This window comes from Cyprinodon tularosa, unplaced genomic scaffold (assembly GCF_016077235.1).
Source record: "Cyprinodon tularosa strain WSP-4 unplaced genomic scaffold, ASM1607723v1 ctg23, whole genome shotgun sequence".
Classification (NCBI taxonomy): domain Eukaryota; kingdom Metazoa; phylum Chordata; class Actinopteri; order Cyprinodontiformes; family Cyprinodontidae; genus Cyprinodon; species Cyprinodon tularosa.
Genome location: NW_024038861.1, coordinates 55,826 through 69,988, shown reverse-complemented (window position 1 = coordinate 69,988; position 14,163 = coordinate 55,826). Strand labels below are relative to the sequence as shown.

The 14,163-nt window shown below is 38.1% G+C and overlaps 1 protein-coding gene across 1 annotated transcript; it reads left to right on the top strand.

The window, feature by feature from the left end:
* Positions 1 to 2,973: 2,973 nt before the first annotated feature.
* On the top strand, positions 2,974 to 12,901 carry eef1e1 (eukaryotic translation elongation factor 1 epsilon 1). The gene is made up of 4 exons (XM_038286770.1): positions 2,974 to 3,119; positions 3,781 to 3,978; positions 8,656 to 8,751; positions 11,415 to 12,901. The coding sequence occupies exons 1-4, from the start codon at positions 3,036 to 3,038 to the stop codon at positions 11,556 to 11,558; spliced, it is 522 nt and encodes a 173-aa protein (XP_038142698.1). The 5' UTR covers positions 2,974 to 3,035; the 3' UTR covers positions 11,559 to 12,901.
* Positions 12,902 to 14,163: the final 1,262 nt, after the last annotated feature.

Below are 14,163 nucleotides of genomic sequence, written 5' to 3'. Positions count from 1 at the left end.
GTTCACCCTCTGTTGAGGATCTGATCCAGCACCAATATGCAATTTTACCAATCTGTACTGACAGCACTCATGTCGACTGCTCACAACCGTTCCCCGGCATCTTTTCCCCTTCAGCTTCCCTGTGCGGTTAGAACTGCATATTCCGTCAAAGAGCTTTCACAGGTTATAAAAGGTAAGAGAGGAGACAGGCGGAACTACAGGCCTTGCATCCCGGCTAGACAAATCAACGTAACAGCATATTGTAATCTACCATGTTTCAACCAGGGCTGAGGCTGTGTTTATGGCTATGCCTGCATTGGGAAGCCCCACGGGGCTATCATTGACCCCCTCCCACTGAAGATTTCCTTACTAATTTGACCCCAGATTCAGTATCACAATCGGCATAAGAGAACTCCCAAAGGCTACAGTTAGTCCCAGGCAGTAGGGATCGTTGTCCTCAGCCCGCCTGAGCACAGACAGGATGTGGCAGCTCGGAGGCATTCAGTTAAAGAAGATGCACTTTAATGCTGCAGGCATGCATTTAAGGAAGCCTTACAAGAGTAAAAGTGTGACGTGCTACAGTCTATAAACAGACATGAAAAAAGACTTGGATGAGAGAGAAAAAAAAGAGAATTAGCCTCACCTTTTTTTTTTTCGCAGCATCTAATCTTTTATGATGGTATGTGTACTTATTTCTATAATTACTTTGTTTTCTGGGGCAGCATTTTCTCAACAAATTGGGTTTAAAAATATCATCTGTTGTGCTGCATTAAAAAGATGAGACAAAAAAAAACCAACATGGATGAAATGTTAAACCTCAGTTCATATCTCTGAGATGTAAATTTTAGTTGATGTAGTTTGCATGAGCATCTGCTATCAAAGGGTTTTTGTGCTAAAGAATCCAAAAATTATTTTTTATACTCTACCCAAGGTGTTTAATATCATAAACGTCTGTAGTGAGTATTAGTTTTACAGGTGGAATTCAAAGTGAAAACAAATAACTACCGACTCACTGCAAAGAAGTGGCAAGCAGATTTGCTGTCAAATATGATACTAAACAATTGTCACAAACAAACACAACAGGATTTCCATTATTTTCTAAATTCCCTTAAGCCTTTTTCTTTTTTTTTTTTTTTTCTTTTTTTTTTTACATTTGTTGTGTTACAACTTCAAACTGAAATGTAAATGGGTTTAGTAGGCACTTAATTTCAGATACATACATTCTGTCAACTAGTCTGAAATCTGCAAAGAATCCATCATTGTAATAGATTAGGAACATTATTAGTTGGCATGCAAATAAAATTGACTGCCTAAGCTGTGAGTCTGCTCCATTTTCCCAGGATTAACAAAGACCCAATAAATGCATCTCTGATTTATACCCTTATTGCCCAGGCTATACATTTATTGGGGTTGCATATCTCTCATACTATACTGTCATGGGAAAAAAATGTGACTACACTTTTTTCTTCTTTGTTTATTATATTATATGGGTAATTTACCTTTAATTGCAGAAAACAAATGGTATGCTACTTTTTTCATTACTGCAAATGATTAAACAATACTTAATAACACATACATGGGTTGTTTTTTCAAAACCTAACCCAGCTTTTAACCTTTCCGGAACATTATCTCTCATTAGTAAATTGCTCTCTTTGGTATTCATGCAGCTGTTTATTTTCTTAATTAAGCTATATATTTGTATTGATATTAATTTAGAAGCAAATTTACTTTATTCTCATATTTAGCTATTATATGAGATATTACCTACTATTTAGTAATTGTTTAATTACTGAAAGCCAACGGTTTGGATTGTAATTAATTTACCAATCACATTAAAGATGATATACCAATATACCAATATACAAATACGAATGCACACTGCACTCTTATTTGGGTAAAAGTGAAATAAAAAAAACATAACCTTTCATCTCACAGTAATGCATCACTTTGTGTTTGTCTGTCATATAAAGCCTAATAAATGCACATGAATATCTGGTAGAACAATATAAGTATAAAAACGTTTAAGAGGAATTGATACTTTTACAGAGTACTCAATAGATTATTCTCAAGACTTTTGTATATGAAGTTATTTTAATAATAATTGTCTTTTTTCTTATTGTATGTGTTATTACAAAAGCACAAAAGAGCATAAATAACCTATCTGCCAGTCTGATTACATGATCTAAAGTATTGTTATTTAAGTAAGCTCTACAGAAAATATTTGTTCAGAGTTAAAGACAAAAAGTCTGCTATGAAAGTTGAGCTCAACCATCACTCAAAAAGACATAGGTGCATGTGCACATGTCCACCTGGATGTTCCAGTTAGAAAACTGGGTTTTGACTGACAGGTGACATTTCATTATGGGGAAATCACACAAATATTGCAAAGATCCAAACAGACATGGCACACATAGCGTCAAAAGATCCAAAACAGAACCAGACAGCCCTCAGAACAGGGAAAATGTGCAGCAGCAAAGGGTAATGAAACTTCCCTTCAAACCCTCAACTGTCAATCTGTGCACATCAGCTGCTGTTTACAATGATGCCATGACCTGGAAGCACAGTTTTGAGTGTTAAAAGGTTACATGCATTGCAGATGATGCATAGAGAATAATATATAAACTTCAGAATAAGCCCATGCAATCCAATAACTGCAGCTGCAGATACACTATAAAACTGTTTAAAAAATGTTTTCCAAGGGTGTTTTATATCTTCTAGTGTTACAGGTGTGCAATAAAGTCTTAAGTTTGCAATGTTTAAGGTTTTTCTATGTATTTGTTATCAAATTATTAATATATTTTCTCTAGATTAGTAAGCAAAAATCCAAACAGAAGGTTTTTTTTTAAAAACGAGCACATATTTGTAGACGGAAAATAATGTTTATTCTATCTTAATTACCATGTCCACTGATGCAATAAAGTGAAAGAGAAGCGCAAGGATTTAGGACGTTTTGATTGGCTCAATGTCTAGTCAGACAAACGTTAGGGAGGCGGGACTTGCGATTTTTATCCAATCACATCGCTCGCTCTCTCTGCGGCTTCCCCACATTGAGAAACATGGCGCTACGGGAGTTAGCATCGCTGGAGAAATATTTAGGCTTAAAAAAGCCGAACAAATATAGCACACAGGGAGATAAAAAGGTAATATCTGGGTCATTCGTTTTCTTATCCGTTCATGTTGGCGAGTTGACATTAATTTGAATGAGCGCTTGTAAACCGCTGTAAAAGCTACATGTTGCCTATAAAGAAATGCTAACTAGCTAACCATGTGAACTGAATTGAATATCGCTTTGGTTGTGTGTTTTCTCCCTGATAAAAATGGTTTGTATCTCTTTTCTTTTAATACCGAGTACTATTCTAAGGTTAGCATGTATAGACCGTTGTCTTTTTGTACAACATTGAGGCTCCATGAAAGCAGCAGCGTGCTCTTTATGTTAGGGGTGGAGTCAGCTGCACCACTGTTGAATGGATGGATTTTTACCACTGTAAAGTGGGTGTGCACTGCGGCCAGTAGTGTCAGAAACGTGTGATTATACGTTTAAAAATACAAGCATGAATAGTACTTTTATTTTTACAATTTATTCCCTCTTTCATCAAAGGGATCTTTGATTCCATCCACAGATCCAGTCACTTTCTTTTAATCTCTAGATACAGCAGAATCTATAACGCATTATTTTGTATTTATTTATCTAAAACGGCCTAAATAGGACTGGAAACATGCCCAAAATTATTATTTTTTTAATAATGTGGGTTATTTTTACATAAAACTTGTCTCCTTCCCTTTTCATTGATTCCCATTTAGGTGCCTGTGCTACAGAATAATAATGCTCCCCCACTGGTAGGACTGGTGACCATCGCTTGCCACCTGGTGAAAGAGGCCAAGCGCTCAGAGCTGCTGGGTTGTGGTGCAGAGGCGCGCGCAGTGGTCCAGCAGTGGCTCGAATACAGGGTTACTAAACTCGACGGCCATGCAAAGGAAGACATCAAGACCATCCTAAAGGTAACGAGTGAAGACCAGTTTATGCTTCTGATGCATAGCCTCTGCAACCATCAAATCTGTCTCAAAAAAAATCCTGACAACGCGTTGGACGGTCAGAACTCACGCAGCAGTGCGCAGACAAAAAGCAGCTTGGATTGGTCCTTGGTATGCCTTTCTGGCTGTCTGTGTGGTCGTCCTTAATTCTGTGCCGGGGCGCGCCATTTTTAAAAACCGAGGAACAACTACAATGGACAACCGACACGTCCTCCTTTTTGCCAACTCTGTTAACAGAACCTGTTCCTCTTTGATGTCTAGCAACTCTAGATCCATCTCTGTGACAGTGATATGTTTTGGAAGATAAACAATCCCGCCGTGGAAGTTCTCGTGACCATCCGCCCAAGTTCTTGCGAGTTCTCGAATAGGCTCTCCCTTGAACTTTGGCAGGAAACTGCTGTGCATCCTTAGAAATTCCAGACAGACGTTGCTAAAGTATACCAGCAAAACTGGTTCGCGACCAGGCCCGAGCGACATTTGATGTGTGCGGTTTCAGAAGTATAATCTGCCCTTGAGAATGGAGATAAACTTAAAATATTTCTACTCTGTACTAGGGGTGTGGGAAATAATCATTTTGGCGATATATCGTGATATTCGGCTGCCCAATTTAATATCGATCTATCACTTATTAGTATCGATTTAAAAAAAAAAATGGTTACATAAAACATTGATGGGAAAATGGGCTACCTCTGCACCCCCACTCTGGCAGAAAGCGCTGTGGAGCCTTTTAACTGTGCGTGCAGCACCAAATCTGTATTTGAGGCAGTCACAGTGGAAGAAAACCCCAAACAACATGGATAATAATACCTAATCAATATTTTCTGATGAAAATATACAGCACTTGCTGTTTTATCTCATCATTTGATTTTGATAGCTGGGGAAAATATGGCAATATATTGTGATACTGCAATATCGTGATAATATCGTATCGTGACCCAAGTATCGCGACATGTATCGAATCGCAACACTCATGCCAATACTCACCTCTACTCTGTACGATCTGGGTGTTTTTGTTCTCTAGATCAGGCATCCCCAACCTCGTTCCTCGAGGCCCCCTGTCCTGCAGGTTTTAGAGGTTTCCTTGTTCCAGCACAGCTAATTTTAATAGAAAGATGATTAACAGGCTTTTGGTCTACTGCAATCATTAATATCAGCTGTGCTAAAGCAGGGAAATCTCTCAAACCTGCAGGACAGCGGGCCTCGAGGACCGAGGTTGGGGATGCCTGCTCTAGATAATAATTAATTTAATTGTGAATTGATTTTTTCCATTCCAGCATCTGTTAAAATTGCTGGCATCACATTTATCTAAAGCTAACAAATATTCAACCCTTCTGCCTTCCTTTTTATTGTGCAATATTTTTGCTCAATGCACCGTTATTTGTGTTTTTACCTTGTTAAAGTCATAGGAGTGAGGGCTGATGTATGGACCTGCGGTGACACGACAGAGAAAGCGGCTTTAATGTGTCTGATGCCAGTCAGCATGAAACAGATCGTCGGCCACTCTTGCTCTGGACGCTAGGCGCCTCTTGGCATCGTCCTGTCAGTGTGACGTCTCTGTGTTTGTGCGTGTGCGCTCTTCACAGCGTGACACACTGTTGTGGCATGGCTGAGGAGTCATGCTGTGTTGCAGCATGTTATCTGGACAGGCCTTTAAATATTTTAATGGCACCACTTACAGGAGGAAGTCGCCCTGAGCAGCTCGGCGCTGGTGCCTGTTGACCCCCCCCCTTCCCTGTCCTGCTGCTTCAGCTGCATCCTTAACTCTTTTCTTTCAAGCGCCTCAGTCGTCTCCCATTAAATTATTCAGAGACACAAAAGTGTCAGCAGCAGGATCTCTTATACTTCCACTCCCGGGGATGTAAATAAGAAATTCATACTTTCAGAGAACCTTGGCTAGTTTTTCTAAGCTGATATGTAACATCTGTTAGACCTTTTTAAAAACTCTGTTTTTGAAGATGGCTAAACATGAGCTAATCTAGGAACTTTAACTTAAACTATTTAGGTTTAACTGGTGATTTGCTTCTGCTGCAGACATACAGACTCCAGTTACGTTGCTCCGTAACCCAGGTGAGACTCTTGCAGCCCTTGTACAGAGTAGCTTGATGCCGTTAACCAACTCCAGCCTCCATAAATGCCTTTTGAAGCTCCTCCCAAATTCTTGAATGAATTATACATAATATTTCTCGCAAGGTATCTTTAAGTTGTGCACTTTTTCCTGTAATACTTTGTTTCCTTTGTTATGAATGTGCTTGTATACATCACTTGGTGAACAACCAGCTTCTTTTACAGTGTTGGCTTTTAGGTTAACCTCCTTGTGATGCTGCCAGTTACTGTTTCCAGGAAATCTGTTTAGTTAGCAGTCTATCCACAGGATTGTGTAACTACTGACCCAGATTGAGACCTTTTTGGCACCGGGAGTTTCTAATGCTCAGTGTTTCTTTTACAATTTTCTTATTGTCTGAGGCACTGAATTGTATGATTTTCTTCTGACCTTACAATTCCTGATGGGGAGGTGGTCGTGAGAGGCTAATCGCCCTTCCTTACCCACTGTATACTACACGATGAAACTAAGCCCGAATCAAAAAAATTCTCGCACAACTGGAGAATCGACCCGAAAAGGGCAAAGTATTCCCTCAATCTATACATGAGTTATAATTTCTGAAATGAATGACCAAAAAAAACTGTGTTGATTATATAGCGCACTATTCCATGATCGGGTTTTTTTTGTTTTACCTTTATAAAAACAATTTTGTCAGATATATTATATCGCGAAATATATTTACGCATAACTGCCTCCCGTTGTTGGTAAAGCCGTATGTTTGAAAAAGAAGTTTTGAGACGGAGGAAAAGCTAGAGAATGTGGTTTAAAAAATAAATCTGCATAGTTCACTACTAAAGATCCAGAGCAAAGGGTGACAAACATTTTAGGAGAAGCGGTCTCGTCATTAGAGCTGTTTATGTCGCGTCACATTTATAACAAAACCTCAGAGCAAAATAAACATCTCGCAAGTATATTAAACTACTTTCTTGCATGAGTTCATCAACCATTGCGCAAAAAAAATCCCACAGGAGCTGCAGCTTTGGAAGGAAGAAAGGTTCCTTTAAGGTTGTTTGTGGTGTTATTTTTATGTACAAAATACTCAAAAAATTTAAAACAAACAATAGTAAATCATATGCAAACAACCCTTGTATTTATTATCGATACCATGCCAAATTATTGTATCAGGATACAGCATTTGACTATCGATACTTTTCGGAGTAATGATACTCCTGACAACCGTATATAGAAAACAATGTGTGGTCTCATGAAGAAAGGGGCATTATAAAAAGGTTTATTTCTCTGTCCAAATTAAAGACTGGATTTTAATAAAGTTGCAGATGTATAAGAGTATTCTACTTTAAATAAAAAATAATATTTCTATGTTTTGAGGTCTGCATAAGGTACATGTTTGCATGAAAGTTGTGGCACCTGGAAAAACTTGCAGTAACCCCAAAGGTTCCTGTCAAAAATTATTATTTGAGAGAGCATTATTTGAGAAGTATTTTGGCAACAGATGTTTCTCCCTCAGGAATACATTTATTGAAACTTGTGGATTAAATTGCATATTAGGTTTGCTGATAAGATTCAACTCTTGTTAGGTATAATACCACATATCTGAACCTAGAAAACTAAACCTATACAAAAACATTTTGTTTTATGAAATCCTGATTGTTTAGGATGAGGATTTTCTATACCTGTGCTGTAGAACTATGGTCTAAATGGGGTGGTTGATTCGGTAAAATTAAAGGCCAGGTAGAAGAGGACTCAGGTTGGAGCTCCATGTGTTGTGGGGGTGACTACTGTAGAAGATCCTCCCCTCCTCTGATGCACGACTGGGCTTTAGCTCCATGGCTGTAGGCAAAGAAAAGCAAGGATCTGATTTTGAAAGGGGAGTCTGCAGTCTTCATGCCTTGTTTGGCATCACCCACTCTTCCCGCACAATAACTCCATTTGCCCCCAAGATGCTTCTGTAAGTGTGTGTGGAAAGTCTTCCCTATGTGCCATGTACAAGCGCTAAAGATGGCCCACTTCCCCTGGGACCCGCACTCCCATGCGTGACTTTGCACGAACAGGTGACGGTCGCCCAGTCCTGAAACGGCTTCATTAGATTTAGTCATTTTGTTGCTGTGGAGCAAAGAAAAAGTCTTTGGTTTGGGCATCTGTGTTAAGTCTCCAGCCATGATGAGAGATGACTTACCCCCTCAGGTTAAAAAATGATTTCTATTCATCACAGACACGCAGATGGGAGTAAGCTACAGTCCTGTATACTTTATGTACCCACAGATATGTAGCTTAATGAACCTGCTGTTCGGCACCTTTTACATGTTTAAAGGAGTTCAATTTAATACAAAGTATGTTGACAGCTCTGCATGTCGTAAACAATATCAGATTACATGTAATGATTATTTGGAACAGAATTTTGGAAGAAGATGAAACTAAAAGTGGAATAAGGGCAGCTTCATTAGAGATTCATAGAATGTTTTCATCTGTCATGCGAAGACAAGTGTGTTTACACAGAAATATTTACCATAATGCATAAATTAACATATTTTGAGACTCATTTGCATATCTTATGTTGTATTTAAAAACCTTGCCTCTTTCAGGACCTCAACCTCTACCTGCAAGATAAAGTCTACCTGGCAGGGAACCAGTTAACCTTAGCCGATGTTCTCATGTACTACGGAATACACTCAATCATCGTAAGTTATTTCTTTCCTCCCACTTTTTCACATTTATAGCATTAAATGTACCCCTTAAACCTTTTTATGTTCTGATAATTTCCAACCACAAAATGTCTGGGGTAATAGCTTTGCTGCAAGGTGAACTTCCATATTATTTTTGCTCCCAAGAGCTTTTTTTTTTCCCAGGATATGTCTCCCTTTTTGGCAAAATCAGATTGCTTGTATTCGGTATCTGGCTGGATATAATATTTTAGGTGTTAGGCTTTAAAACTCTTTATATCAGTAATAATTGTAGGCCGGATGGATGGACTCTTAACTGCTTTTATCGCCCAGAAAATGAGGCTGTTATTGCCTGAAATTAATAAACCTATAGAGTAGTCGGGCTGCTATTAACCGATTACAGTGGAAAGTGTCGCTTTGCCTATTTTCAAACACAACACCACAATAGTTGTCCTGATATTGTATGACCCTGATCCCCATAGCATCATTGTGTCTTCACCATTAGACTACTTGCTAATGATTTATTTATACGCATGGGTTTTGCAAAATTGCACCTAATTCTATTTAAAGCAATGGGAACTGAATTATAATTCAAAAATTTTTTTTTTTTCTTTTTGAAAAAAAATATATTTCTCCTTCTACTTTACAGTTTCTCTTTTCTTGGTCTAGTAGACAAAATTATTTCAAAATAATTTTAAATTTGTGTGGTAATGTGACGGAATGTAAAGAAGTTGTAGATGTATAAATAAATAAATACTCATGCAAGGGTACTTTGATTTGGTTCTTAGCTGTAATTGTCCAGCTGAATCTGTCCTTCTGCAGATGTGGGTGTATTTTAGATACATCTATTTGCAGTACCACTAAACTTCTATTCCAAAACTTCTATACTCTTTAGTTTTTTATATATATATACATTATGAGATTTGAATAGGTCGTCTTGAGAAGTTATGGATATATACTGAGAATTAAGGAGTCTAAACCTTTTCGCTTCCATTTTAGTTTATATCATCCCTCATTTTTGTCAAACCATAACTCTAATTATCAATTTGTCATCGTATATAACATACAATTAAACCAGTCATTTGGCCAAAGGGCATCGAGGACAAGCTGGCAATGAACACACGGATTCTAAACACATTTTCAGTTCTCTTCAAACAGATAAAGCGATGTGGCATAAAGTGACGGCTTTAGCCTCAGACCAGAGACAAGTAAGTTTGTTCCGCCTCGCAGCAGGATAAAAGGAAAGGGAGTTTAGAAACGAGGAACGGCGGAATGAGACTCGGGGAGGGGATGGATCACATGTTGAGGGATGTCAGCGGTTGTGGCGGAGATGGAAGTTTGGCCCTCGCCACCAGGCAGATGAGCGTCACTTTGATTCGCTGTCAGTGGTTTTTAAAATTGGGGACAGCGGGTCAGCTGGATCAACCCCTGACCTCAGCTTGTGCCGATGTTCAATTCAGGAAAAACAAGTTTCCACAAGGGTCCAGTCTGACTAGTGCTGAAAAGGTTGCAGGCTTGATCTTGGTGTATGTGTGCATTTTGCTTGTTTTATCTACTAACTTAATGAAAAACAAACATTGGCCTGATAAGATTTGTGCAGCAATAAAGTATGATGTCAGTGGTTCTCTCAGGTGAAAGTAAGATGCTTGTGTAGAAACTGACACATTTTTATTTGATTCACTAAAAGCTGATCTTTATTAGTAACTTATCTTTATGCACTTTCCTTTCTTTCCCTACAATCCTTTAGTTGAAGTTTCAGGCATAACAGTAAAACTTCACATGAGAGGAAATTGGGTTAGTATGGATTACCAGCTAGAAGGTCCCAAATATTCGTAAATAATTATAAAAAAAAAAATAATAATTATAAATACTGTTTCAACTGAGTAAGACCAAAAGTTTTCTCACATTAATTCTTTTTATTGATTCTGGAAAATCCCTCCCAAATTAGGTTAATCCAACCCATGAAGACGGGGGGAAAACATTTTCCATTTCATTTAATAAAAAAATAAATAAATAAAAATCTAAGAGGAGAAATTTTAATGGTTTTGGTTTTTGTAGTTTAATGTCTTTGCAGTGACAGGGATGGAAATAAATCTAAATGATCTTTTTCTAATAAATTAGTCTTATTGATATGGAATGCTAAATTTTATTTTTTACTTTTTTTGTGTTTGTATTTGCTGTTTCATTTTTTTAATAAACATTAGCAGAAATTGATTGATGCTGACGTATAAAAATATTTTACATGCAGCTTTGCTTAACGATTACATCACTGCTTTGGCCGTTTTAAATTAGAATCCAAGTGCCCCAAATATTGGAAACTTTTCTTTTCTTTTTCTTTTTTCTTTCGTTGCAGCATATTTTGTTTATGAAACTTGCCTTTAATGTTGATTTTCAGACAGTAACTTGCTTACATAAATGGTAAAAAAAAAATGTAGGTTTATTCTAGTGCATTAGTAACTGTTTTTGGAAAGAAAAAGTAAGAAGCACATTTTATTCTGGCTCTCTTTCAGACTAAAACAAAAAAGTATTACATTTCCAAAGCAACGAAATATGTCAAAAATGAAATAATAATCAAAAGCATCTACAGTTAATAAATATTTACTAGCCTTCCCATGATGTCTCAAACTGTTTTTAGAAGGTTTTCCTATAAAAAGTAAATCCTTCCTCCTATTTTTTCCCAGCTGGACTTGGCTGTCCAGGAGAAGGAGCAGTACATGAATGTGACGCGGTGGTTCGACCACATCCAGCACCACCCTGGGGTCCGACACCACCTCCCTCCAGTAGCTGTGCTCAGGAACAGACTGTACACCAGCAGACACCACTGAGACCAGACATCGTCATCGTCCAGCCTTCCTCACTACAACGGACGCCACATCCCCTAAAATACAACATTTAACAATTTCAGGATCTTTCCACAGAGCCATATCAATATTTAAGTCATCTTTCTGTGTTGATAATATTTCTGAACTGATTTGTTGAGCTTTAAAAAAAACACTAGCTCAAAAATGTTTAATAACCAATTGATAACTGTCTTACAAACACTTAAAAAATCCTTGTGTCTTTACTGACAGAGTAGTGATGTCATTCAGTCCCATCCATGTCATTTTGTTGCTGAGCAGCATTTTTTTGTTGTTTTTAAAGGGAAACTGTTTGCCATGTAATGCAGAGCTGCTAGCGCTGCTGTTTCTAAATGTTGCTGCTTTGTTTTAATCTGAGCCTTAGATATGCTACTGCTGGTACTCTGGGTAAAAGGACTTAACTGGCCGCACATTATGTCCCAAGCTATTGCTTGATGTGGCTTCAACCCATGCTGTTCTAACTCCGGTATTTTATCATTAAATTTCTTAGCATATTAGTGTTTTGTTCTTGTAGTTTCCTTGTGCATGCGTTTTGTATGTGTGTCTGTTTTCAATCTCCGCTCTCCGTTCCACTTCCTCGCCACCAGTTGTGTGGGCAGTAGCGAGCAGTTAAACGTCAGCCCTAGAGTCGGAGATCAGAGTGAGCGTCCAATCAGTCCCACTACCACCACTGTTGATGCTGCGGGCCACTGAGAGAGCAGTGGGCTCACCAGCTGCCACACAGACACAGCCAGCCAAGGCCAGAACCCCAGCCCCCCTTGGGCGACAGTCAGCCACTGTGTGTCATTTCACCCTCACGCTCCCACAGGGGCTACTGGAGAGAGGAGGACGAAGAGAGGCGGTGAGCGAGCGAGCGAGCAGAGTGTGCGACGAAAAGGATGGAGGCCACACAACAAAAGAGCACCCAGAGGCCGAGGGATCTATTTCGTGACAAGTGAACAATGATCTTTGCCTCCTAAAGCCTGACTGCTGATGGCTGGATGCTGCTATTAGCACCATTAACAGGTTCGACCATGCTAGCGGTGGAGAACTGGCTTACATTATGAAGGTAATGAGAGATAGAAAAGCAGAATATAGAAAAAAAGGTACTTCTACAGGTTGGTCTTTGTGACCTTTTTAAGATTGAAAACTTTTATTTTTCTTTTTTTCATTCATTGTTTAGGATGTTTTTCTTTTTTCAGGCTCTGCATATGAAATGTATTGCTTTAAGCATGTTTTTTTTCTTTTTCTGATGTCAGCAGAATTTTCATCCTGTGCCAATAAATCAGAAATACATGGAGCCCCTGACCTTTGACTTCTCCACCCCTCTTCTCGGTGTGCACTTGTGGTTTTCTTTAAAAATATATATATTTTTAAAAACCAGCCAGAAGCCAGAGCCCTTGTTCATTGAAGTTGTGTTGGAGGCCTTGCTGTGTGTTTGTTGCAAAGTAGATATGAAGGATAAAAACAGCTTGAAGTTGTTTGGGTGAGCCTTGTGACTTTTTGGGGCCGTTAGTGTCATGGTCCAAAGAATTAAAGAAAGCCTTGTCCTCCCGGTTATTTAAACATATTTTTTGGTTTTAATCTTTCCAGTGAGCACATTAGGCAGCACTGATTACTACCAGGGTGTCTATGATATTTTACCTATGACACTAAAATGATGGCAGTCAGTTTAAGGTTATTTTACATGTGATGCATAGCTACAAGCTCTGCAGGGTAAATGTAAACACAATGCTTAGATTCAGCAGATATGAGCATCATAGATATGTAATTCTGACACCAAATATTGTGTAAAAAGTCTAAATTTCTCAAAAATGCATATAAATATATATATATATATATATATTTTTTTTTTTTTTTAATGTTCACAGTTTATTAGGAACACAATAGGTGCAGAAAAATGTCTTCACTTTTTATAAACAAAATTAACTGAAACATTCGTATTGGCCCCAACTTTTCATGTTTGTTTTAAACAAAATTCTGTACAACCCCACAATTTAACCCTTTGACACCCATTTTTGCAATTATGCAACAATCCCTTTGTATTGCGTCCACAGCCCACATAGCATTTCCTCAGTACCCAGTATTACACATCTAGTGTGAACCTAAGAACCATTGTAGTTTCTTTGTGGTAATAGATTCAACCTTAAACCTCTATTCAATAGTTAAAGTGTGAGGAGAATCAAGACTCCCCTGTTTTGTCTTGGTTTGTTTTTACATAGGAAATAATCAAAATATGTCCTTTTTTGCATTTTTATGCTGTTAAGTTTTTTTTCACAGGTGTAGAATCTATAGCAGGTGTTTCTACGGGGGGGCGGTCATTAAGTGGGCCAGATATTCTGGTCCACTGTATGGGGATGATAGCGGAAAGGAATCAACTCTATTGATAGAGTGAGTCCTTCGTTTTTGGTCCACTCTATAAAGCCTTGAACTCAACGCTATTTTTGATTTTTTTAATAAAAAAAAGCTTCCTGGATGGGAAGCGAAACGTCCAATGTTTTTTTTTTTTTTTTTTTTACTTCTTTAGAATACATCAGGTCTTCTTTAAAAATTACATCTTCAAAATTACTCTGAAAGTTAGGCATAAATAGAC

Excerpts from the sequence above, each read along its gene's own strand:
- eef1e1 (XM_038286770.1), top strand. The coding sequence starts at position 3,036 with ATGGCGCTACGGGAGTTAGCATCGCTGGAGAAATATTTAGGCTTAAAA. Across the intron at positions 3,120-3,780 it reads GCACACAGGGAGATAAAAAG|GTGCCTGTGCTACAGAATAA; the intron begins GTAATATCTGGG and ends ATTCCCATTTAG. Across the intron at positions 8,752-11,414 it reads ACGGAATACACTCAATCATC|CTGGACTTGGCTGTCCAGGA; the intron begins GTAAGTTATTTC and ends ATTTTTTCCCAG.